General features: G+C 43.3%; 2 protein-coding genes across 4 annotated transcripts in view; one reads left to right on the forward strand and one right to left on the reverse strand.

The window, feature by feature from the left end:
• The window catches only part of LOC126998338 (etoposide-induced protein 2.4 homolog), a 40,996-nt gene extending 27,030 nt beyond the window's left edge, over positions 1-13,966 (forward strand). For all 3 annotated transcript variants that reach the window (XM_050859835.1, XM_050859837.1, XM_050859836.1), the window contains exon 8: positions 13,262-13,966. In XM_050859835.1, the coding sequence (XP_050715792.1) occupies positions 13,262-13,382 (121 nt within the window). In that variant the 3' untranslated portion in view covers positions 13,383-13,966. The remainder of the gene's footprint in view (positions 1-13,261) is intronic.
• Positions 13,967-14,111: 145 nt separating this feature from the next.
• The window catches only part of LOC126998340 (origin recognition complex subunit 6-like), a 56,599-nt gene continuing 43,972 nt past the window's right edge, over positions 14,112-26,738 (reverse strand). Inside the window, exons 5-6 of the mRNA XM_050859838.1 lie at positions 15,110-15,230; positions 14,112-14,353 (exon numbers count right to left, since the gene is read on the reverse strand). Of these exons, the coding sequence (XP_050715795.1) occupies positions 14,180-14,353; positions 15,110-15,230 (295 nt within the window). The 3' untranslated portion in view covers positions 14,112-14,179. The remainder of the gene's footprint in view (positions 14,354-15,109; positions 15,231-26,738) is intronic.

Raw genomic sequence — 26,738 nt, forward strand, 5'->3', positions numbered from 1 at the left:
TTCTTTATGTCTCTCAAGCATCTTCCTTTCTCAATTTTTTACTATGTCCTCTTGTGTTCCTGGTGGTAATTCCTTCTTTTAGTAGTAACTCCTTGTTATCTACTTCCATTTTGCTCAGTAATTTATAGATTTGTATTAGATCTCCACTTTTTCTTTTTTGTTTTAGTGTTAGTAAATCCATTTCCTTTAGTCTTTTCTCATATGTCAATCCCTCCAGCTCTGGAACCATTTTTGTTGCCATCCTTTGTATTCTTTCTAGTTTCTTTATATGTTTCTTCTTATGGGGAGACCACACTGCCTCCGCATATTCCAATTTTGGTCTGATCATGGTGGTAATTAATTTTTTCATCAAATCCTTATCCATGTCGTGGAAAGCTAATCCGATATTTCTCACCATGTTATACGTATCACCGAATATCCGATTTTTATGACTGGCTGATTATTATCTTGCATTATTACTCCCAGATCTCTCTCTTTGTGTACTTTCTTTAATATTTCACCATCTCCCATTTTATATATCCATTTTGGTCTTGCTTCACTTTTTCCCATTTCCATAACATGACATTTCTTCACATTGAATTTCATCTCCCATTCCATACTCCATTTCCAAATCTTGTTTAGGTCTTCTTGCAGAATTTCGCAGTCTTTACTGTTTCTTATATGTCTGAGCAGTTTTGCATCGTCTGCAAACAGGCTCATATAGCTATTTACTCCCTCAGTCATGTCATTTATATATACTTAGAAAAGTATTGGTGCCAATACCGATCCCCGAGGCACTCCACTTTCTACAGTTCTCCATTCCGATTTTATGTCCTTAACCACTGTTCTCATCTCTCTTCCCTTAGGTAGCTTTTAGGTAGCTTTCCATCCAGTTCTTCATTGTCCCTTTCAGTCCTCCTTTATTTTCTAGTTTCCATAGCAGTTTTGTATGTGGAACTTTGTCGAACACCTTCTTTAGGTCCAGATAAACGCAATCAACCCATCCGTCCTTCTCCTGTATTTTATCTGTCACTCTTGAGTAAAAGCTCAGTAATTTTGTCACACATGAGTGCCCTTTTCTGAATCCATACTGTTTACTTGTGATTAAATTATGCTCTTCGAGAAATCTCATCCATTGTTTCTTTATCACTTTCTCACATATTTTACATACTACACTGGTCAATGATACAGGTCTGTAATTCAAGGGTTCTTCCTTCCACTTTTGTATATAGGGACCACTTTGGCCCTCCGCCACTCCTTAGGTACAGTACCAGTTGTTATTGAGCATTTAATGATGTCATATATCGGTCCAACCAAATCATTTCTACATTCTTTCAATATATACCCTGAGACTCCATCCGGTCCTACCGCTTTCCTCTCTTCCAGCTCCCCCAACAATTTATATATCTCCTCTTTATTTACTGAGACTTCTTCCATATGAACATTTATCTTGTTTTCTTGTGGCTCTTTAAATATTGATTCTTTAGTGTGTGAGTGTGTGTGTGTAATTCACCTCTTGGTCTGCTGCATGTCTCTCTCGAGACAGCCAGCCGTTTCCCTACAGAAGGAGCTCAGAGCTCGGTGACCGATCTTTGGGGAGGGCTGAGACCACTCACACACAACACACCGCGACAACGAGGTCACAACTCCTCGCCTTATGTTGCGTACCTACTCACTGCTAGGTGAACAGGGGCTACATGTTAAAGAAAATAAACACAACTTATCTTCACCCTGTCGGGGAATCGAACCCCGGTCCTTCTGGTTGTGTGTGTGCGCGCGCGCGCCATGTGTTTATGTGTGTGTGTGTGTGTTTGTGTGTTTGTGTGTGCATGACGCGCGCGCGTGCGTGTGTGTGTGTGTGTGTGTATTTATCTAGTTGTGAAATACAGGAAAAGAGCCGTACACAGACTCCTCGTCAAGTCCGTTCCATGTTGTTATGCTTCTGTATGGAAAACTGTATTTCTTGACGTCTCCCCTATAATCGCTCTTCTTCAATTTCTTACTATCCCCTCTTGTCACACGTCACGTACCACTAAATCTTCTTTTCCGATACCCTACGCCCCTGTCCACTCAGCAGTGAATGGGTACCAGGTATTAATTGGGGGTTGTGTCCCGTCTCCTGGGGTCTGTTCCCTTCTCCTATAATTCCTTCCCCTTCTGTCTCTCTCCGGCATATGACCACAGATGCGCCGACTAAACGAAACTTTCCAACCACTAAATCTTCCCTGTCCAATTTCTCCAATCCCTCTTGTATCCTGTATAATGCTATTGGGTCCCCTGTCTCTCTTCTTCTCTCCAGTGTTGTTAGTCCCAATTTCTCCAGTCTTTCTTCATAAGTATGTTCTCTCGGAGTTTCCGGTAGTTAAGTTGCTGCTCTGTATTCTTTCCAACTTTCTACTTTCTTTCTTCAATTTAGGTGACCACACCAATGCAGCATATTCCAGTCTCGGATGTTTCATCGGTGTTATTAGTTTCTTTACCATTTCTTCGTCTAGATATGTAAATGTTGCTTTTATGTTTCTAAGAAGATTGTACGTTTCCCCAGTTATCCTGTTTATATGCTTTCCAAAGGATAACTTGTCTGTTATTGTCACTCCCAGATATTTTTCCTCAGTTTTTTCATGATTCTTTCATTACTCAGTGAGTAGTTCCCTGATATTTGTCTACTGCTCTTACCAAACTCCATCACACTACACTTCTTTGTATTGAATGTCATTTCCCATTTTTGTGACCATTTGCTTATTCTGTCTAGATCCTGGCTTAGGGCTACACAGTCTTCTTCATTAGCCACCCTCCTCATTATTTTAGCATCATCAGCAAACATATTCATATAGCTTGTCACCCCTTCTGTCATATATATTGCAAACATAATTGGAGCCAACACTGATCCTTGGGGGATTCCACTGGTCACTTCCATCCAGCTTGATTTATTGTTCCTAATTACTGTTCTCATTTCTCCCTTCATTAAAAAGTCCATAATCTAATCCAACATTGACCCTCCCAGCCCTCCAACATGATTGAGTTTCCATATTAATCTCTTGTGGGGCACTTTATCAAATGCTTTTTTTAAGTCCAGATACATGCAATCTGCCCAACCGTCCCTCTCCTGTATTATATCAATTACTCTTGAATAGAAGCTTATCAGATTGGTTACACATGATCGTCCTCCTCTGAATCCGAATTGACTATTTGTTAAAATACTGTTGCTTTCTAAATATTCCACCCATCTGTTCTTTATAATTTTCTCACACATCTTGGCTACTACACTTTTTAATGACACTGGCCTATAGTTCAACGTATCTTCTTTAATTCCTCCTTTATATGTTGGGATGATGTTAGCCCGTTTCCAGTCCATTGGTACCTTCCCTTGTGATTGTGTGTGTGTGCGCGCGCCATGTATGTAGTACCTATTTACGTAATGCATTACACAGACCATTTCAACTGTTAATGGTAGCAGGCATGCAAAATGTGGAAAAAAAAAATAAATAAATAAAAAATAAAAAATCCCTTGGGTAACTCGGATTTTCGGAAAACTCGGATTGGCCTTCCCCCCAATTGGTCCGACTTATGTGGGGTATACTGTATTCTGTAAAAGTCATGGAATTATGTAAAAATACTGTCATGTAAATTTCTGAATAAAATTACAGGGAAATTAATTTCTGTGCAAGTATTTGATTATCATTTAGTTTCTCATTTCAGTTATAAAGAAATTTTGGGATATAGGCAATATTCTGATTTAATCTACTTCAATATATTGCATTTAGCTCAAACAAAAATAACATATAACAATTTTATTAATACATATAATTTTGTGTGTAAAGTTGACTTGGCAGATGTTGAAGTGTCTGCTTTGTTTACAGCTCATTGGATGTTTTACAGCATCCTATGTACAGTCGACGATAGAGAGTAGTGTCACGGTTTTCAGAATGTTTAGTCTGGTGGCGGTATCTGGCAACTATACCACGGTGGCGCATTCACTGGTGATGTTAGTGACTCGTTTCAGTGTGTATCGTGCGTGTATGACCGTGAAATTATAATATTGTATAATATTATATTATAATATAATGTAGTTAGAAATATACAAGATTACATGAATTCAATTTAGAAATGCGATAATGAATGTCTTCTACATGATGATGATGATGATGACGATGAGGTAAAACATCACGAACAGTCCGAAACACTTTCTTATTAAACTGAAAATACCGTGTGCAATGCTGTCCTTCACAGGGGCAGGCAGTAATTCATGGTCCTTACCATCAAACAGCAAATAGGCTTGAGGGTCTGTTTAACTCGCAGCCTTAATTCCCGTTACTATAAAGCCTCAAAGACAGTTCAGGAGATCATTAAAAATCTAAAATCATTTCTCAGTGAAGATTACGTAATATCAAAGTATAAATACGTGTGTGTGTGTGTGTTGATCTCGGGGCGTCGCTGACTAGCTGACCCCTTCGTTTTTCGCTGATGGACATATGTCTCCCATCCCCACCCAGCCTCTCTCTCTCTCTCTCTCTCTCTCTCTCTCTCTCTCTCTCTCCTATTTTTTTAGGTATTAAAAATTATACGTTTCCACAGCCACTGACGTGACAGCTCAACTGCAGTGCCTGCGGACATAAGGGGTTTAATAGAATACCGCTGCTCCAGCCAAGGCCATGATCGACGCCATCATGTGACGTTTATAGCCTATTATTACGTATTAAAAAATTATAAAGAACAAGATCTTGGCTGTCAGGAATTTTTTGTTTTTAGTTAAAGGCATAACAATCTCCCTAATAAGCAGCATATTTTAAATGTATCATAGTTTGATAAACAACTTAGAGTAGCTCTTGACTAAATTTGAGCGAAACTAAAGCTTGTGTCAAAATGTAGCGACAGCCTAAAGAAAAAATATATTAAGCGTTAGCGCAGGCACTGATAAATATCTATCTTAAAATTATGTAGAAGTGCACCTGTGACCACGATCACCACAACAGTACGATTTCGATAGGATATAATAATTTTCATGTCGTGTGGAGGGGTTGCCAGATGTCGCTTTCTGAACGAAACTTACTGGACAGTGTGTCACTACTCTCTATAGCCGACTGTCGCGTGGAGGACATGAAAATTATTACATCCTATCGAAATCGTACTGTTGTGGTGATCGGTGGTCACAGGTGCACTCTCCATAATTTTAAGATAGATATTTATCAAAAGTGCCCGTCGCTAACGCTTAATAAATATATTTTCTTTCGGCTCTGTCGCTACATTTTGACACGAGCTTTTAGTTTCAGTCAAATTTAGTCAAGAGCAATTCTAAGTTGTTTATCAAACTATGATACATTTAAAAATATACTGCACTTATTGAGGGAGATTGTTATGCCTTTTAACCTAAAAAATAAATCCCTGACAGCCGAGATCTTGTTCTTTATTAAAAAAATTATATGTAATTATAGGCTATAAACGTTCACATGATGGCGTCGTCGACCGCAGGCTTTTCCGCGCTTGCACTCAACACACACACACACGTATTTATACTTAGATGTTATGTAATCTTCACGGAGGAATGATTTTAGATTATTGATGATCTGAATTGTCTTTAAGGCTTTATAGTGACGGGAATTAAGGCTGCAGGTTAAACAGACCCTAAAGCCTATTTGCTGTTTGATGGTAGGGACCATTAGTCACTGCCTGCCTCTGTGAGGGACAGCATTGCACACGGTATTTTCAAAGTTTAATAAGAAAAAGTGTTTCAGACTGTTCGTAATGTTTTACCTCGTCATCATCATCATCATGTAGAAGACATTCATTATCGCATTTCTAAATTGAATTCATGTAATCTGGTATACTTCTAACTACATTATATTATAATATAATATAATATTATACAATATTATAATTTCACGGTCACACACACACGGTACACACTGATACGCATCACTAACATCACCAGTGAATGCGCCACCGTGGTATAGTTGCCAGATACCGCCACCAGGCTAAACATTCTGAAAACCGTGACACTACTCTCTAGCGTCGACTGTACAATCGTGGGACACAAGCAATGACACACTGTCCACTGAGTTTCATTCACCGGCCCCGACTTTAAAATATATACACCGCATGGAAAGAGGCTAATATTCAGATATGTCACTACATATGCAGTCTACATAATTTATTAGATATGAATATGTCAGTTGTGCATACTGATAACAAGTTTTAAATTCGTGGAAGAAAGTGTCTCTTTACATTTCGTTCAAATTTAGTCAGGGACAGCTAAAGTTGTTTACAACGCTATTATGCATATGAATAAATGTTGTATCCATTCCTGCAATGTCCTCGCTAAGAAAATACGACGAAAACATTGATAACGTGCACAAATATTCTGATATGGTCTAAAAATATATAATGATACCACCATTTAACTCTCGCTTGACGATGTTATGCAATGACGTCATCGACCATGCCAGGCGGCGCATTTAGGAAACTAGTAGGCTATTATGAATTGAACTGAAATACAAAGCTATTATTTTGCAGTTAAGAATATTAAACGATTTGTTTGCATTTATGAAACTAGGCTATTACTTTGCATTTATGAATACTAAGTTATTATTATGCATTTAAGAAAAGTAGGCTATTATTTTGCAGTAACTTTTTCCCTTAAGAGAAATTCATCTCTCTCTCCAGAATACACACTGATGACCAAAGCCAAGCAAATATTTAGCTTATGGAATGCAAAAATCTTATTACAGAGCATGCACTAGTGGAAACAAGAGCATTCATAACAGATTTTTCTTAAAGAAACAATCATCGTGCAGTTGATGCTCACAGTTTCGTAAGAAAAATCCTTAAATAATATCTCTCTCACACCCACACCCACTCTTTGATTCGTGAACACACCCACACACACACACACACATACGTCACATATAACTCGAATGTAGTTCTGCTGGATAGTTGCCGTCTTTCGCTAGCGGCATCCGAAACATTTTGGAAACTGTGTCATCACTTGTGTCCCACGACTGTACAGCAGCACTAACCCATTGAATTATACAAATTTTTTGATGAACTAGGTCATAGATTTTCATAATTTTGTCATGAAAAATCATAAAATCTTTGTCCTAAGGTGTGAAGGAAACCCTTGGTAGGAATAAGAATTTAATGAGGTTGGAAGTTGTATTTAGGAAATAGTATATAACAAGTCTGGGGAAAGGATGTTATAGTCTGTTCAAACCAACTTTTCCTCTGATGCCTAAGCAGCATTTGTTATGCTGCACCTGGGTGGCTGCCTTCCCCTTGGTTCTTGTGGAGGTGACAGTCACTTGCACATGTTTTTAAATTATTACATTAGCTAACCTCTTATACAAGATCGACAATTTTAAAATTATTACATTAGCGAACTCTTATACAAGATCGACAATTTTACTAAACATCATTGCATGCCTCATTGATCTTGCATCCTAAATATGCTTGTCACATTTATGTAAAACAAAAATTTAAGAAATAATGACTAGTTTAAGTGAAAGAATGGGTCTGAAATGTTTATACCACTTGACACATATTTGCAGCAAATATTGAGTCAATATTGATATAAACCATTTTGTACTATAAAGGAGAGTCATGAACATTATAGTATAATCAGATTATATATAACATGCGATATAAGTAAAACATTTAATGATCTAAACATATGTCCTTCAGATCGGTGTAGTGCACGCTGGTGGTGGTGCTGGGTTGGGTTGCTATGCCCTTCAGGTGGTAAATAAAACTTGATAAGAAGTTTATATCTGACTGTCTTTGTCATATAATTTCTGCAGTTTGTTTAAAAGTTAAAAAAGAAAGTAAAATGTATAAGGGGTGAGCTAAGGGGCAGGTCTGTCTGGATGAGGAATGCAGCATCCAGCAGGGGGACCCAACCATGCAACAGGCTTCCCCGATGCATCCGCATCTGGGGAGCGTGCTGTCAGTGACGGGTGCAGGGCAAAGCCTATGGGACCCCTTCACTTCAAAGGAGGAAATGTTCCCTATCCTCTCTTTTTTGTTTTGGGGGCGGCGAGGGTGATGAAAAAGCAGCGCCTGCCAGCAGAACCAGGCCCGGGCCTAACCTTTGGAGGGCTCTGTGTGTGGGCTCCTGGAACGTCCAGAGCCTCTTGGACTGTAATTGACTACCCTACCCATCAAATGAGCTCAGAAGGCTGAGGGTGGCAGTGGCAGTGGTGAGATTAGTGAGGGGAGTTACACCTATTACTGGTTTGGCATGAGCAATGGCTATCGTCTCTAGGGGGTAGCAATGAGCATCTCAAGCCAACTGCTGCCGTTTGTGGTCAAGGTTATTCCATTTGATGAGCGTATAATGCGATTAAGGCTGGAGCACACACTGGGCTTCATGTTTCTTGTTGCAGTGTACGCTCCTACTGAGATGTGTGAACCTGAAGAGAAGATGTTCTACGCCAAACTTGACTCCGTATTAGACCTGTGCCCTCCTGGGAAACACTCATTGTCCTGGGCGGCTTCAATGCTACTACTGTCACTGACAGGGTTGGCTACAAGCTGTGTGTTGGTCACCATGGTTCTGATACCAAGAACATCAACAGCTCTCTCCTGAATATTGCAAGATCCAGGAGGTTGAGTATTGCAGGTTCCTGGCACCAGAGACTAGAGCTGCACTACTGGACTTGGTATAGTGATGCCAGAGGGGTAGCTACGGAGATTGATCACATCCTCATGAGCACTTGTTGGAGGATCCTTCAAAACTGCAGGGTTTACCGGAGTGCGGAGTTCTTCGAAACTGATCATAAGCTTGTTGTTGCAACACTCAGGCTTCATATCAGGTCAAGGAGGATCTCGAGATGCAACAATACTGTGTTTCATCTGAGAGGCTGAATGACCTGGCATGTGCTCAGGAGTATGCAGTGACAGTCTCAAATTGGTTCAATGTGCTCAGCACCCTCGAGGACCCTGTAGAACTGTGGGATGCCTTCAAATGTTTGACTCTTTGAGTTACCAAGAAGTGCATTGGAGAGCGCCTGGGATCTAGAGATGGATTTGCCTCAGCGAAGACTGGAAAATATCGAGGAGTTGTGCTGCCAGGCTTGCTGGGAATCGAAACCAATACAGGGTTGTCGCATAGGACTAGAGCTCCCCTGAGGAGAGACAAGGAGAGGTATGTCAGGAGTCTTGCTGATGAAGTCGAGGGACCTTTAAATGTGAATGACCTCTGACTGCTTACCAAGCCCTGAAGAAGCTCCGCTCCAAGTCTCCCTCTCAGATGAGCACTATCCGAACAGCTGATGGCTGCCTTGTGTCAGACGTGGATAGGTGGAGGGCTTGTTGGGCTGAGTACTTCGAGCAGTTGTATACAGCGGACCCTCCAAGTGGGTAGCTTCCAGTTAGTGAGTTACAGGTGGCGGATGCTGATCCACCCATTGGAGAAAGCCCATCCTCTCTTGACGAGGTCAGAGAGGCTGTGGCAAAGTTGAAGGGTGGAAAGGCACCTGGTACCTGTAACGTGTGGAACTGCTCAGAGTTGGAGGTGAGGCCATGACCTGCGTGTTGCATGCTGTCTTGACTGCCGTGTGGCAGTGTGGTACCATTCCTCCTGACTGGAAGAAGGGGCTGGTCGTCCCTATCTGGAAATGGAAAGGGGACCACCAAGACTGCAACAACTACCGTGGTATTACACTACTCAGCCAGGCAAGGTGCTTGCCCACCTATTGCTAATACAGATCCACAGCCAGCTGCTGAAACTGCAGACCTGAACAATCTGGGTTCATGCCTGGTAATTCGATAACTGACTGTATCCTAGCGCTTTGTGTACTGGTGGAGTGCTGACGTAAGTTTCGACAGAGGATGCTTGCAGCCTATGTAGATCGCAAGAAGGCGTTTGACTCAGTTCATTGAGAGGCACTCTGGGATCTGCTGCAACTCTGAGGGATTTCTGCAAGGACTATTTTTTTGCTGACTGGCCTGTATTCTGGGACCGAGTGCTGTGAAGTGTGAGGGTGGGCTTGTCCAGTTTCTTTCCCATGAATGTGAAAGCGAGGCAGGGCTGTGTTCTTGCCCCATCGCTTTTCAGCACTTGTATGGACTGGGTACTGGACAGAGTTGTGGACCAGTCATTGAGGAGCATCTATTGGCAATACCTGGGTAACTGACCTGAGTTTTGCTGATGATGCAGTAATCCTTGCAGAATTGCCAGAGGTTTTGGTTATGGCTCTCAAGGCACTGCATGAGGAGGCGAAGCCCTTGGGACTTCAGGTCTCCTGGGCCAAGACCAAGGTACAGATGTTTGGAAGCTTGCTAGATAAAACAGTACAGTGTGTCCATGTGTGTGGCGAGGACATTGACATCTTAGAAAATTTCACATACCTCGGTAGCATAGTACAGAACAATGGTGGGTCTCACCAGGAAGTCTTACGGTGGATTGGCCTGGCCCATGGTGTTATGGACTTGCTCAGCATGAGTATATGGTGTTGCTGTAGATATCTGTGTCGAAGGACAAAGATCCGGATCTTCATGTCCCTTGTACTCCCTGTCTTACTATATGACTGTGAGACATGGACACTAAATAGGGATTTGGAGAGGCAGCTTAATGCCTTTGGTAATAAGTGTCTACACAGAATCATGGGATATTGGTGGAATGACTTTGTATCAAACCGGCAATTACTCAGTGAGACTAATTCAACATATATTACCTGCATAGTCTGTCAATGCCAACTCGGGCTATATGGGCATTTGGCACACTACCCAGGAGCTGACCCTGCTCATCTGGTTGTCTCTGTAAGAGACAATCCTGAGTGGAGGAGGCCAAGGGGACGCCCACAGAGTTCGTGGCTTAAATCGATAGATCCTGCTAGGAGGTACTCAGGATGGGAAGGGGGCCTGCATGGAGACTTGCCTGGAGGTGCCCCCGGACTTGGCATCATAGGGAGTGTGAGGCAACGCGCCCCCTGGCGTATGCCCCCATTGATTGATTATGTAAAAATTATAACATGTAACACTTAGGCCCGTTTCACATGAGCGGTTTCTGCCGCTGCAGCACGTGCTGGATGGTTTAGCTTTACATTGACTCCTATGGGTGCGTTCACACGAAGCCGGAGCGGCAGGACTGCCGCTCTGGCAGCCGCACCCTGCTGGACTGCCAGCAAGACCGCAGCGGCAGGAATGCCGCACAGCGGTTTCGGTGGCCATGTGTTGCTATGGGCGCGTTCACACATGCGGCGAGGGATAGTTGTCTGTCAACACTGGGAGGAAGGGCTCGCGACCACTTTGTCTGCATCATTGGAAAAGCTGGTATGCACTATATTTTCTATCTTATGAACTTTCAATTAATGTATATTAAAAATGTTAGTGTCTTACATATTAATTCTGTATACCTCTGTACAACAAACATCTGCATATAAATTTCAGGGTTATGGCTAATCAAAAATTATCATGACATGGAGCTGCTGATCTCCGAGATTGAAAGATGGTCTTGTTTGTGGGATCCCTCAAGAGAGGATTACAAATATGGCTGAAGGAGATACCGAAGCGGATGCGGCAGACACCGCTTTTGACCGAGATGTCCAGGTGCCATGCGGCTGCCGCTCGCCGGAGCGGCAGAAACCGCTCGTGTGAAAGGGGCCTTAGAGCATGTGCATGTACCCTCTCTGGCCTCAACTCTCAGAAGGCTTATGGACCTGATGGAGTGCCTCCTATTGTCCTTAAAAACTGTGCTTCCGTGCTGACACCCTGCCTGGTCAAACTCTTTCGTCTCTGCCTATCAACATCTACCTTTCCCTCCTGCTGGAAGTACGCCTTCGTACAGCCTGTGCCTAAGAAGGGTGACTGTTCCAATCCCTCAAACTTCCGCCCTATAGCTTTACTTTCCTATCTAAAGCTTTTGAATCAATCCTTAACCAGAAGATTCAAAAGCACCTTTCCACTTCAAACCTTCTATCTGATCGCCAGTATGGGTTCTGCAAGGGGTGTTCTACTGGCAATCTTCTTGCTCTCTTAACTGATTCTTGGTGATCCTCTCTTAGCAGTTTTGGTGAAACTTTCTCGGTTGTGCTAGACATATCGAAAGTTTTCGATAAAGTCTGGCACAAGTTTTTGCTTTCTAAACTGCCCTCTTTCAGATTCTATCCCTCTCTCTGTTCCTTTATCTCCAGTTTTCTTTCCAGCCATTCTATCTCTGCCGGGGTAGACGGTCACTGTTCTTCCCCTAAACCTATCAACAGTGATGTTCCACAGGGCTCTTCCATAACCCACTCTCTTCGTATTATTCATCAATGATCTTTCCATAACAAACTGTCCTATTCACTCATACGCTGGTGACTACACTCTGCATTATTCAACTTCTTTCAACAGAAGACCCTCTCAACAGGAATTACATGACTCCAGGCTGGAGGCTGCAGAATGCTTAACCTCAGACCTTACTATCATTTCCAATTGGGGTAAAAGGAACCTTGTGTCCCTCAATGCCTCAAAAACCCAATTTCTCCACCTATCATCTCGACACAATCTTTCAAACACCTATTCCCTATTCTTCGAAAACACTCAGCTGTCACCATCTTCAACACTAAACAGCCTCGGACTATCCTTAACTCAAAATCTTAACTGGAAATGTCACATCTCCTCTCTCACTAAATCAGCTTCCTCGAGGTTGGGTGTTCTGTATCGTCTCCGCCAGTTCTCCCCTGCAGAGTTGCTATCCATATACAGGGGCCTTGTCTGCCCTCGTATGGAGTATGCCTCTCACATGTGAGGGGGCTCCACTCACACAGCTCTCTTGGACAGAGTGGAGTCTAAGGCTCTTCATCTCATCAGCTCTCCTCCTCTTACTGATAGTCTTTTACCTCTTAAATTCCGCTGCCATGTTGCCTCTCTTTCTATCTTCTATCGTTATTTTCACGCTGACTGCTCTTCTGAACTTGCTAACTGCATGCCTCCCCCCCTCCCACGACCACACCACACACGACTATCTACTATAGCTCAACCCTTTACTGTCCAAATCCCTTAAGCACAAGTTAGCCAGCATCTTCACTCTTTCATCCCTCATGCTGGTAAACTCTGGAACAATCTTCCTTCATCTGGATTAAAAGACTGTCACAAGAGTGGTGAGGAAGGCAGCCAGTCAGGTGCAGTGTTACAAACGCTGCTTAGGTGCCAGAAGAACAGTTGGTTAGAACATAGTACTTGTACATTTTAATATATGAATGCTTTATGAAAGACAGTCTCCCATGTAGTGTTTATTATTGTATTTCCCATCTGTTTATTGTGACATTGTGATAATTGTTTGGGTTACTGAATTCATTGTTTTTTTCAGTGGCTACTCCATGCAATTGTTCTCGTTGGTTGTGGGCATGTCCAACTACTTGATCCACGCTCTAGTCTCCAGGAGTAAACCTCCTGCCACTCCAAGCAAGACTCACCCCACACGGCGCTAGCCAGGAGTTAACCAACTTTTTTCAGAGAATGTTTGGAGAACCACATATTCAACACACACACACAATTGCCTGTAACTCTGAAATCCATTTTAAACTGTAACAGTTCTTGAAGACAGTGCAATAGTTTTATGTGGGGCTGTAGTTGTCTCTAGGGAAGCTTTGAAAAGATAGTTTGACTTATTACGTCATTAATGATCATATGATTATGAATGATATTTAACTGATTGATATTTTATTAATTCCTTTGTAAGGAAACATATGTTGATTAAATGTTTGTTTTACACTGATGTGTGAAAACTGTAATGGGTCATGAGTGTATGGACGGCAAAGTATGAAAGTACTTTGTAAATTTTAGGCATCAAGTGCTGGTATTTTTTGTGTCCAGGTTCATAAGGATGAGATGTCCATCCTTATCTGAAAATTCATTTTCCCTTGATTCAAAAGTTTAGTAGCAAGGGGAGTTTGGTACAAAAAGATACTCGTTACATCGTCACTTTTCAGTGGCAGCTCCCACCCTGTCACTCAGGCCTTCGATATGTGAGCTCAATATAGGAAACATTTTTATATATTAAAATACATTTTTATTAATTATTTCATTTAACCTATATTTAAAACATTAAGACAAACAAAAGAGAACCTTGGATTGATAAATGAACTAGGCAGAGGGAAGATACAATAAAAATCTGCTTGTGATTGGTCAATGACAAGTGAATGAAATTAAATTTGTGTCTTTATCTTCTGTTCGACCAGAAGCACTTATTGTTGCAATGACTATGTTGATCATAGGGTGCCATGGACTATTCCTTGGTGGCTGCAGCTTTAAGTATTTTGCTCTTCCACCCTTCATAATCATCTGTAGTATTTTCATAATCCTCTTGGTCAGTCTTCCATTTTTCAGGGGAACATTGCTTCAGGTTCTCCTCAACGAGCTCCATCAGCGTCCTGTGTTTGCTACCCCCACTTTTACTTCCCTGACAAAACAACAGCAAAATCTGGTTATATATGAGTCCATAATATTTTATAATAATAATAATAATAATAATAATAATAATAATAATAATAATAATAATAATAATAATAATAATAATAATAATAATAAAAAAATAAAAAAAAATCCAATGATCACGAGTAATAGGGAATTAATTCACACAGTCCACAGTGCCCCTAAAAGATGAGCAGAGACTGGAGGTCTATTTGTGAAAAATTCCTACCTCAATATGTCTACAGGTTCCTTACACAAGTTGCCATCTCAAAAATGAAGACTGAAAATCATGCATTGAGTAAATGTGGTGAAGGACAAATCAAAACCAATTATTATGGTGGATTTGTTCAAATGCAGATCAAGTTCTCAAAGAAGTCTTTCCAGACTTCCTGCTGATTAGAGATAAAAAGGAGACATTACGTTGTGGCACTTGAACAGTGCTATAGGTGACACATTTGATTAAAGGTAGCCACTGGAAATTCTTACTAAGTTACATGTGTAAAAGACGTTCAAACAAATGTAAACAAGTTGCAACAGATGGATCGTGGGACATCAATGTCACATGTAAGGAACCTATAACTTGACTCTGTCTTTGGTAGACAATCAGTTTCATGATGGTTAATTTTGAGATTCACGATACTTTATGAACTGACTTTCATAAAGTCTCATGAATCTCAAAATTAACCATCTTGAATCCAGCCTATCAGTTGTTACTAATGAGATTAAACCAATGTGTGTGTCCCACCTGTTGTGAGTGAAGCCTTTGAGCCAAGGTTGTCATGGTCTCCACTAGTCTGAGATACAATGTCTTCTTGCTGCTGCTACATTCATACAGTTGTTGCTTGGTCACTTTCACTTTCAGCACACTGTAAGTTAGAGCAAAAATATTTGAAATGTGTGTTTAGTGATGGAGTTATGACAGCGATACAAAAGTATATTGGAAATGTGGTATGGATGTGAGAACAAAAGATGAATACAGAGTGGAGGTATTGGTGGTGTAACATAGAGGAAATTCAGATATGAAAACAGTGTTGAATTCATAGTTTATATGAAAATGAGATAAATACTGATATGCACTTTTTTTTTACAGTAAATGAGACAGCTTAACCCTCTCGTGCACGATGACGCGTTTCGCGTCATCAAAGGGTAAAAGGTCCTGGCGCACGATGATGCGAAACGCGTCATAAAAGATAAAAAAATTGATTAAAAATTAAGTTTTCGGTGAAAGTGCGCCAAATTTGGGAGCGTCATTTGTTGGGATAAGTTTCTTAATGGTAACATGTGGCAACCTTTCTAAGGAGCGTAGATGAGGAGCTTTGAGTGATTTTTATTTGTTAGCCTACTCTGACGGGAGAGGAAAAAAATACAGTTTTCTCGGTGTAACTTGGGAACTAATAGGTGTATGGGAAATTTGAGGATACCACAAGAATCCTTACTAAATTCCGCTTCGAAACATATTCGGCTAAAAAAGTTGGCCCACAAAATTTCAAGCTAGCGAGTGGGGAAGAGTTGGTACTTCGGATTTATTGTCTACAATACTCTATAGGGAGACTTTAAACAAGTTTGTATTGTTTATATATATATTTTACTCTATTTTTATTTGTGCATGTTCTAGTACAAGTCTTTATGAAGCCATTGATACCAAATTTATTGGGGTACGATATATCTGTGAGGGTAAAATACTTCCGGGAATGTAGAGTATCGCGGCGGCAAAAAAAGGCCGGTCGGGCCTGAGAAATGTATGATGAGCAGAACAGACACTTATTGGAAACTTACGGTGCACGAGAGGGTTAAGGGAAAGTAAACACTAAAAAGCTACAGCAATGCTCCCGAAGAGGAAGGCTTTTGTCAAATCCAAGAGATTCCCTTTCAGTCCTTTCTATATGCTTCGACTTCCGAATTCCACTAACAGTCCAATAGTCTGAATAGCAATGGACAGGTCATTGGGGAGGTGGTGGCTGAGTGGTTAGCGTGCTGGTGTTGTGTCCAGTAAGACATGGGTTTGACGCCTGCTGCCACAGCTGGGATTTTTAAGTCACCGCCGAATGGCCTAAGACTACCTACATACTGTCCTGAAGACCACCTAACAACCTGGACTATAGTCGCTCTCTCTAGAGAGGGGCAGCATGAGCCAAGCAAGATGGTGCCTCTATAAACGCTTGCCAGCGCCATAACAAGCCAGTGTGACGTTAAGTCTCGTCCCCCTGATTTGGTTTGTCCCATCCTGATCTGTGCATCGCGGAACCCAATCTCTACTATCACAGAGTAACTAAGTGAACCATCTAAGTGTAAAGAAGTACCAAGGAGGACCTAAACAGCAATGCAAAGCAGAACAGGTCAAAAGAAGAAGAGTGATTGCTAATATCCTACTTACAGTAACTGCGAAAAGTTACAAGACTGGCTCCTCTTCTGCTGCATTGTCAGTGGTCTTTCAGTTTCCCACGCTGCGATCATTATACTCTTTGTTGCGGGTGAATATTGTATTTCGACAACTCACCACGGTGGTGAGCTGGAACCTCCATTGTTTGTAGCTCAGTGTCGCACAGGTTGGAGCAATGCTGCTATTTTTGCCTTGATAAAAAGAGCCTAGTTTCTGTTGCCAGGCAAAGTTCCACCACCTGCCCCGGTCCCAGGCCATCCCCGTAAGACCACATCTGTGACTGACAAGCTGATAAGACGTGAGGTTATTAAAAATCCACGTATCACAGCCAGAGAACTCAAGCAAGCGCACCCAGACCTGCTCGGAGATGTTGCGGTGCGGACAGTGCAAGAAGCATTTGAAGCTACCACTTCGCTCACGCATACAAGGACTTCACTGTGGCTCAGTGGCAGAAGGTGATGTGGAGCGACAAATCCACATTCCAGTGTGGAGCATAGCGGAAGGGCAGGTTGCATCGCCCTATTGGTGCCAACCCATTTGAAAGTCGGTATGTGCAGACAACCGTGAAACATTGATTCTGTCATGATTTGGGTAGGTTTCACTGGTGAGTTTGGATGTGCTGGTTTATTTGTGCTCCCTAAAAATTGTACAATAAATGAACATTTATTGACTTTATGAGCTTCACGAGTGTGAGTTCTTCCAAAAAGACAGTGCACCATGCCACAAGGCAAAGAAAGTCACGAAGTGGCTCCAAGATCATTAGATTAACGTGTTGAAGTAGCCTGGTAACTCATCAGACCTTAACCTCATTGAACAAATGTGGGGTTACATGAAGAGGAAGCTGGAGAACAAGGACATGTCATCAGTGCCACGCATCATTGAATCACTGAAAAAACTCTGGATCCATCACTTACCCCTGGACTTTTGTCAAAAGCTATCTGATTCCATGCCTAGGCATGTTGAGACTGTCTTGAAGGCCTGTGGAGGTCGTACTAAATATTAAAAGAAATGTATCACTTCAATTTTTCTTTTTTTTCTTTAATTCCTCTTTTCAAAATGACCAGTCTTGCAACTTTCCACGGTTACTGTATATACAAACATATGTCATCATTTACTTTTATAAAAATATAAATAAACTTGGATGGGACAGATTTCGACAAGCAGTTGACAAAAAGACACGGTACCATGTTGAAGTTCATCCATCCTGCTTGGGGAGGTGATGGCGGAGTGGATAACATGACGGCACCGCGTCCAGGACGACGCGGGTTCGCGCCCAGTGCTACAAGCTGGGATTTTTCAGTCACCGCAGAGTGGCTTAAGAATACCCACATGCTGTCCAGAAGACCACCTATCAACCTGGACTCTAGATTCTAGGATCAAAGATGAGCTCCGGGGGTCAGCATGAGCCAATGCAAGATGGCGCCACTATAAATACACTTGCCTGTGCCACGACGGGCTGCAGGCCCCATCAAGAAAGCCATCACAGGTGAAAAAAAAAAAAAAAAAACAAAACACAAGCCAAACCAAATCAGGGGGATGAGGCTTAACGCCACACTGGGAGCCAACCATCAGTGTTCAAGTCATAGGCAGTAGGAAATACAAATGAGAGAGGGTTGCTGTTCCAGAGTTTACCAGTGAAAGGGATGAAAAATGATGCTGGTTAACTTTTGCAGAAGGAATTTGGATAGCATAGAGATGAAATAGAGTAGAAAGTCATATGTAGCGGGGGCACTGGAGGGGTGGAGGCATGCAGTTAACAGGCTCAGAGGAGCAGTCAGCACAAAAATATTAATAGAATATAGAGAGGCAACTTAATTACGGTGGAATTTAAGAGGTAGAAGACTGCCAGTAAGAGGAGGGGAGTTGATTAGAAGTGTTTAACTATTCTGTCCAAAAGTGCTATGTGGAACCAGGTTTGGCATAAAAAGGCCTGCCAAAACAAACAAACAATAAACACTAAAAAACACTCCCCCCCAAAATTTTTTTTAAAAATTTTGAGTATATTTAACATAATTAAATATTACAAAAATGTAATTTTATATCATATTGATACATGAATTGTACATACAGATACATTAAAAGTTTAACACCCATTAATCCTTTCGTGTGGTAATGACAGTTTTGGCCATCATTGACTTCTGAGGTTCAGACATACTGATAACGGAAAAACAATGACGCCTTTGACTGCCATTGGAAGAAATATTCAAAAGAAATTTAAATGATTTATTTTACAGCAAGAGAGGCAGCTCAAGGGCCAAAAACAAGAAAAAGCCAGCTGGACGCTGCTCCAATATAAGAAAAATTACATTTCCAGACATAAAATGTATTTTTTCCACTTACCTGCTTCATATAATAGCATTGACAATGCTCCCCTACTACCTAGCCGTCTAATCCCACATTCAAAAGAATTTTCGTCATATTCCACCCTTGGCAACCTCTGGCAAGTCATGGCAACCCTGCCTTTCTCAGCTGTGACCGTCATTCTTTCTTGAAACGATGGTAAGTAACATGGAAGATGGGTGGGTTATGTATATAAGAAGCAGGTAAGTGAAAAAATACATTTTATGTCTGAAAATGTAATTTGTTTCACATAAAACCTGTTTTTTATATTAGCAGATTCCCATATTATAGGAGGGGGTCATGCCATTGGTGTCGAATACAACAAAGGGTGAATGGTCCACATTACAAACTCTGCTTAGTCCCACCTAAGGATCCAGAGACATGCGAGTTTCAAGGAGACTGCATCCCGGCTTCAGGTAGGGACTTCTGATCTCCTCTGGGATGTCGTCGATGAACCTTGAGTACTGGTACCCATTGAACTTCTGTTGGGAGTTTCCTTGTTAACCGAAGATCTGGTGTCCAGGGGCATGAGTTGAGGAATGCAGAGCCATGAAAACCCCTGACACCAACCAATGAAATCCCGAAATATAAGGCACTTGCTGCCTTGAGGGATGGTCATACTGATGAGGATGCTAGCCCACCAAGTCCCAAGCGGTGATCACTTGACCCAGGGCAGGGACGTCTCCCTCTTGCCTCTGAATGTCCTGAATTCAGGCAGTAGTCTGCAAAAACTGAAGGGTCTTCCAGCAGGCTGCTACTAAAATGGAGGCAATGGAACTGTTCTTCCATAGAAGCATAGATGTGGCAATACCCCTGATGTCAGGTGCCTGGACCTTGAACAAAGGGCCTAAATCCCTGGAAATAGACTCATGGGCTGTCTTAATTGTATCCCGAAGAAAAAGGATATTGCTGCTTTAGACATTGGCCATTTGGGATCCCACACCGAGATGAAAAGATTCCGAGGCTGAGAGGAGGAAGATGTTGTTTGAAGGTATTGATGTAAAGCCTGCACTGGGCAAAGCAGATGCTCCTCATCCTCTCTTCCCACAACTGAGGAAAGACTGCAAAGACAGAACTCTCTAGGGATGGGGTTAAGGCCTGTTTCTGTCTTTGCCACAAACTCAGGAAGGTAAGACAGAATGAGATCCTCTCCCTGTGTGGCTGTGACTCTAGACAGCATAAAGCTCACCCACCCTCTTAAGGGAGCATCACCTACTTTTATCTTGTTTGAGAACATCAAAATTCAATCCATACTTTGGTTTATTTATGCAACAATCCTTTTGTAATGAAGTATCATTCCTGAACTGCCTGAGTAAAACAGGTAAATCCCTTTAATAATAATGCAAATGTACGCAAAAATTAAAAATACTTTACTTGAGGATACCACTGAGCCATTCTTTGAGAAGGGTTTGCTCTTTCTCTCTTATGAAGGAGTAACTATTGTAGAACATTTATTGTGGATTCCTTTTAATTTAACAATCTGCATCTCTGTATAATATTTTACTTGCAAGTACTCTAAAAAAACTTGGAATTTGAGGGGAAAGGAACAATGAAAAATGTGTGAAACTAAATAGTATACTTATTTTACTCCACATAAAAATACAAAAAGGTTTCCTCTTTGTGGAAAAAAAAAATCAGTGGAGGCATAACAGTTATGTCCTTGTAATTAGCAAAAAAAAAAAAAAACAAAAAAAAAAAAAATTATAGTGTTTGCCCATAATCCCCCCTCACCGCCAAAACAAGCTGGGGGACCTGTGGGAATGCGGGGTTTCGGGTGGGGGACATGAAAACCGTCGCAATCGCATTTTTTTTTTTGGGGGGGGGATACCCTAGGAGAAACTCCCTACATTTAGGGATTTTTTTTTCCTCCCACGACTACTAAAATAAGTGTTTGCGACGTATTTAATGTTCCCCATACGGAAACCACGCATTCCCACTGGAGGCCAAGCTTGTTTTGGGAGAGAAGCTTAGTGAACCCACCAAACGATACTCACCTAACCGGTCTGGCGTCGCGCCCTCGCCCAGCTGCGTCCACATGAACCGCCTACATCACACTCATGCCCTCTCGCTACCACCGGTTCTAGTAGGTTGTCACCTCATCGCAAGGTTTCTGTCCTGCTAGTAGAGTCCGTGGAACCAAAGACGGTGTATCTTCATTGTTTATCATTGACACAAGCAAAACCACTAGCTACCCGTGATCCGTCCAACGTCGCGCCCTAGAGAGTACTGGGTTCTAGAGCAAATGCAAGCTCTCGAACCTCCTGCCCGAGCTGTTCGAACACGTAAATCCTGACTGACCGCATTTCGAATTTGCTTCAAGGGTTCGTGTTGCCAGTAATTGAAGGTAATTGTGGAGACTGACTCCGCGCTTCCAAAATACGATAATACGCCTCCATATTATAGCTAAGGAACGAAATACATGTCCCTCAACAATAATATGCAGGCTTAAGTACTTAAAAGTAGAAAAAGGGGGAAATCGGTTCTTTTAGGTGGGAAGCATATTCCCAGCTAACACAATTACGTATTTACTACGTTGTATAAAGGTAGCGGTTTTGTAACTTTTACGTAATTGTGTGGACTCCCAGGTACGTCTTTACAGCTTATTTCACAACGTAACTCACGACCTTTCAACTTTGCAACCTTATGACGACGTTCATTAGCACGTTTTCTAACGTTTCTACTACCTTTTTACCACGTCCCCATCACCATCACCATCATCATGACGTAAAACCATTACGTAGTGTATTCGTAGATGTAACACGAATTACAATAATGTCTTCGTTACGTTTAGGAAACGTATTGTTGTGACGCAACCAAACACTACCTAAATACAACATAGGTATTGTTGTGCTGGAAGCTTCCCCCGGCGTCCATGGGGCTCTAGAAGGCTCCGGGAAGAGCGAGCAAGGGGGCGGGGAGCAAAGCCTCGTCCGCGCCCCGCGGGGCGCGGCCAGGCGCCAGGCGGGAAGTGTTGCCAACCCGCACATACTTTTGCTACATGTTCTTGTATGATCTAAAATATACTGTAACATTCTAGACTGTACTGTTCTGGATATATATAGGAGAAGAGGGCGAGAGGAGTGCAGCCCCAGTCATAGTAAGCTAGTGGTCAGTGAAGAGTCAGAGTGAAGTGTACTACTAAGGAAGAATATTAAACTACAGAAGTTGTGCAAAGTGTTTATATATATCTCCCTCCCACGGAGTCTTGTGACGGCGACACGGAACCCAAGTAATACGTCCGGCATAACACTGGTGTCAGGAGTGTAGCCATTTGTTTTTTCGCCATGGAGACTCGTTCCCAAGCTGCCCAGAGGGACGACATGTTGACTGAACTTTTGGAAGCCTTGAGACTACAGGGGGAGAAACAAGAAAGAGCACAACAACAACAAGAAAGAACACTCCAAGAACTCAAAGAACAACAAGAAAGAGCACACCAAGAACTAAAAGAACAACAAGAAAGAGCACAGCAACAACAAGAAGGAACACTCCAAGAACTCAAAGAACAGCTAGAAGATCGCTTCACAGGATTACAGCTACAGCTAAAAGCAGTACAAGATGAAAGTGAATCAGTGCGAAGAGAAATGACTGATGTGACCACGAACTTGGGACAACGCCTGATAGAAGTGGAGAAAGAACACACAAATCTTCAACAAGAGATGGAGGTGGTACGGGAGACGACACACAAAGAAATATTAGAAGTGCAGGGAAAGGTGATCCGTACTGAACAGGCAGTTTGTGATGTAAGTGACAGAGTGAAGGCCCTTGAAGACTGCTTGGCTGGAAACGGAAAGCCAGTGCCTGCAGGGGCTAGTTGTACCCAAGATGCTTCTCCTACGCAAGTCCGGGGTAGTTTGAGCCCTGTTTCGCCTGAGTTTATCCCCGCAAGAAGTTCCGCCAGCCCCATGAGTCTGCTGGGTCCGCCTGTTAGAAAGAAGCCTCAGGAGTTTGGTGGCAAGGTCTCCTGGGAGGCTTACCGCGCTCAGTTTGAGCTGTTGGCAGCTCGGAATGGATGGGATGACCAAGAGTGCGCGGTACAGCTGGCCACTAGCCTGAAAGGGGCGGCGCTGGAGGTCCTTGCTCAGCTCGACAATGCGACAAAGGGAAGCTACAGCGGGCTGGCACAGGCGCTGGAGCAACGATATGGGACCAAGCACCAAAACGAGCTCTTCAGGGTTAGGTTCAGAACCCGCAACAGGAGGCGCGGCGAGTCTCTTCAGGAACTCGCTCAGGACCTTGAGACCATGGCGCACAAGGCATACCCAGGTGCCACCCTTGACCTGCTGACGGTTTTGCTGCGTGATCAATTCATCGATACCCTGGACAGCCCTCAGCTGAAGATACAAGTGAACCAAGCTAAGCCAACATCAATGCAGGAAGCTCTGGCACGTGCCATGGAGTTTGAGTCCTTTGTTAGGTCTAGCTTGTCAAGCTTCAAGGACGACTCGACTTCTGGCTTTAGGGCACGAAAGGGCGCTGTCAGCGACACAGACAGGTTCCAAGGAACGTGCTGGTACTGCGAGAAGGTTGGGCACAAGGAGAACGAATGCTATAAGAGGAAGAAGGAATATGAAGGTGGCGCTAAGAAGAAGCCCAGAGAAGGACCCAGGTGCTGGACCTGTGGAGAAAAGGGGCACTGGAAGAATGAGTGTCGGAAAAATGTGCCCCCAACGAGGGACCACCACTCGGGAAACTAAGAAGGACTGGTTCACGGGGGCAACGACCAGTCTGTCCTGTACATGTCCCGAAGATATCAGTGTGCAGGAGAACCACCATGACAAGCTGCCAAGTGGAGGGCAAGGTTGACGGAGTGTTGTGGCCTGTGGTCGTCGACACAGGCTCGGAACGCACATTGGTGCGGCCTGACATGGTGAGTCATCGTTGGCTTCCTAAGACGTCGTATCGACTGTGCGGAGTCACAGGACACTACGCAGAGCTCAGAGGCCCAGTGGACGTGAAGTTTGAGCTCGGAGGAAAGGAAGAGTCCCTCTCTGTGTACGTGGCTAACATGGACGACCCCTGCATCCTAGGTATGGATTATCTTGTCTCCCACAGGTGCGAGCTGGACTTCCGTGCTAAGCAGCTGACTGTAGGAGGAAGGAGGGTGCCACTGACGACTGTGCACAAGGAGGGCCTGCCAGTGACGGTCAAGCGCACCACCATTATTCCTCCGAGGTCAGAGATGCTGTTACCCTGTCAAATTACGGGTGCCCCCCCGGCTAGCCTGTGTGTGGTAGAGAGTGGAAGTCGATGCCCGGTAGAAAACGGGGTGATTGTAGGCAGTACTTTGGTAGACCTTGCTGCAGCGGAAGTGCCTGTCGTCGTGGCCAATGTCTCCTTCAGCCCAAAGAAAATAAAACAAGGGACCATGGTGGGGTTGTGCCAAGAGATCGACCAGAAACCAAGAACCTGTGTCTGCAGGAGAACCCTGACGAAGCCCCAGGAAGAGCTGCCCGACTACCTGCGCGACCTGTTTGACAGGAGCTCCAAGGGTCTAGAGTGGAACAGCTCAGGGAGCTTCTCTTGAGGAATTCAGATGTGTTTTCCACAGGAGACCTGGACTTGGGGTGTATGGACCTGGTAGAGCACCACATCGACACAGGTAGCCACCGCCCAGTGAAGCAAGCTCCTCGAAGGATGGCACCAACCTGTCGCAAGGAGATGGATGAGGTGATGGATGATCTCCGGCAACAAGGGTTAATCGAGCGGTCCAGCAGCCCGTGGGCGTCTGCTGTAGTGCTCGTCAGGAAAAAGGACGGTTCCCTCAGGTGCTGCGTGGACTACCGAGCCCACAACGATCTCACCATCAAGGATTCATACCCACTCCCACGGATCGATGACACGCTCGACGCTTTGGTGGGCTCCAAGTGGTTTTCAACACTGGATATGAAGTCTGGGTATCACCAAGTCAAAATGGCGGAGCAGGACAAAGAGAAAACAGCCTTTTTCCTTTCTGGATATATATAGGAGAAGAGAGCGAGAGGAGTGCAGTCCCAGTCATAGTAAGCTAGTGGTCAGTGAAGAGTCAGAGTGAAGTGTACTACTAAGGAAGAATATTAAACTACAGAAGTTGTGCAAAGTGTTTATATATATCTCCCTCCCACGGAGTCTTGTGACAGCGACACGGAACCCAAGTAATACATCCGGCATAACAGTATTTTAGGAGGGGACGTATGATACGTATATACTACGAACTTTCCTAAAGGCCCCCACACACTATCATGCATGCATGCGCATTCATGGTGTTTGTGCATGCATAACCACAGTGTGTGGGCACGACCGCAGGTATGCGCTACGTGATGCGCATGCGATTGCAGATGCATGACGAGGGTCCGACACGTTTGGATTTTTAACCGTCATTCATGACGGTTGGACATGCATAATCGACAGTGTGTGGCGATGAATGAGCAAACTATCAGTCTTCCACCACCAGCCATGGCGAGCACACAGGAAACCCAGGCATTTTGGCGCGAATTTATTGAACTGTATAAAGTTTCCCAGCATTGTAGAAGATTAAAAGTGAGGAATATAAAAATAGAAACTTGAAAGTTCTTATAGAAGGTTGTCGTTGGTGAATTCATGCCTATTCTGAAGCCAGTCCTTTATCCACACTATTCTTTTCCTTTTCTTCTTTGGCTTCATGCTCTAAAGGGCAAGGATAATGGCAACGCAAGCAGCCTCCGGACTCATCTTGACTGGCTGAGCAACGCGCGTCAACTGATGCATGTGCACTCGTGAGTGACAGTGTGGCCAAAACCAACGATTGACGTGTTTGCGCAATCATGCATGAATGCGCATGCATGAGTGATAGTGTGTGGGGGCCTTAACATTACCAAAACGCTGCCGTATGATACGTAACATTTAGGTAGTGTGTTTGCTGCGTTAATACTACTCTAACCGAACGTTACATAACCTAACCTCTAATGGGGTGGGCTTTGCCCCCCTCGACCCCCCCTGCTAATCAGGGGTATGCGCCGTATTTTTATTTTTTTATTTTTTTATTTTTGGTGGGGGAGTGTATTGAAACTGCGGTAACCGAACTTTACATAACCTAACCTTGACCCCCCTGCCAACCAGGGGGAGCACAGCCCCCCCGGACCTCCCCACACACGTATGATGCACCGTAAAATCACTTATTATTGGGGGGTGGGGGAGCGCATTTAAACTACTGTAACTGAACTTTACATAACCTAACCTCGACCCCCCTGCTAACCAGGGTGTGTGTATGTGTGTGTGTGTGTGTGTGTGTGTGTGTGTGTGTGTGTATTTACCTAGTTGTGAAATACAGGAAAAGAGCCGTACTAGGCTCGTGCTGTCACGTCTCCATAACGCTTATTATCCAGTTTGGCTTTAAATTCATGAATCGTTTTCGCACACAGTCTCCTCGTCAAGTCCGTTCCATGTTGTTATGCTTCTGTATGGAAAACTGTATTTCTTGATGTCTCTCCTACAGTCGCTCTTCTTCAATTTCTTACCATTGCCTCTTGTCACACTTCTGTCACGTAGCACTAGGTCTTCCCTGTCCAATTTCTCCAATCCCTCTTGTATCCTGTACAATGCTATTAGGTCCCCTCTCTATCTTCTGCTCTCCAGTGTTGTTAGTCCCAGTTTCTCCAGTCTTTCCAGTCTTCTCTCAGAGTTTCCAGTGATTTAGTCG

This window comes from Eriocheir sinensis, chromosome 14 (genome assembly GCF_024679095.1).
Source record: "Eriocheir sinensis breed Jianghai 21 chromosome 14, ASM2467909v1, whole genome shotgun sequence".
Classification (NCBI taxonomy): domain Eukaryota; kingdom Metazoa; phylum Arthropoda; class Malacostraca; order Decapoda; family Varunidae; genus Eriocheir; species Eriocheir sinensis.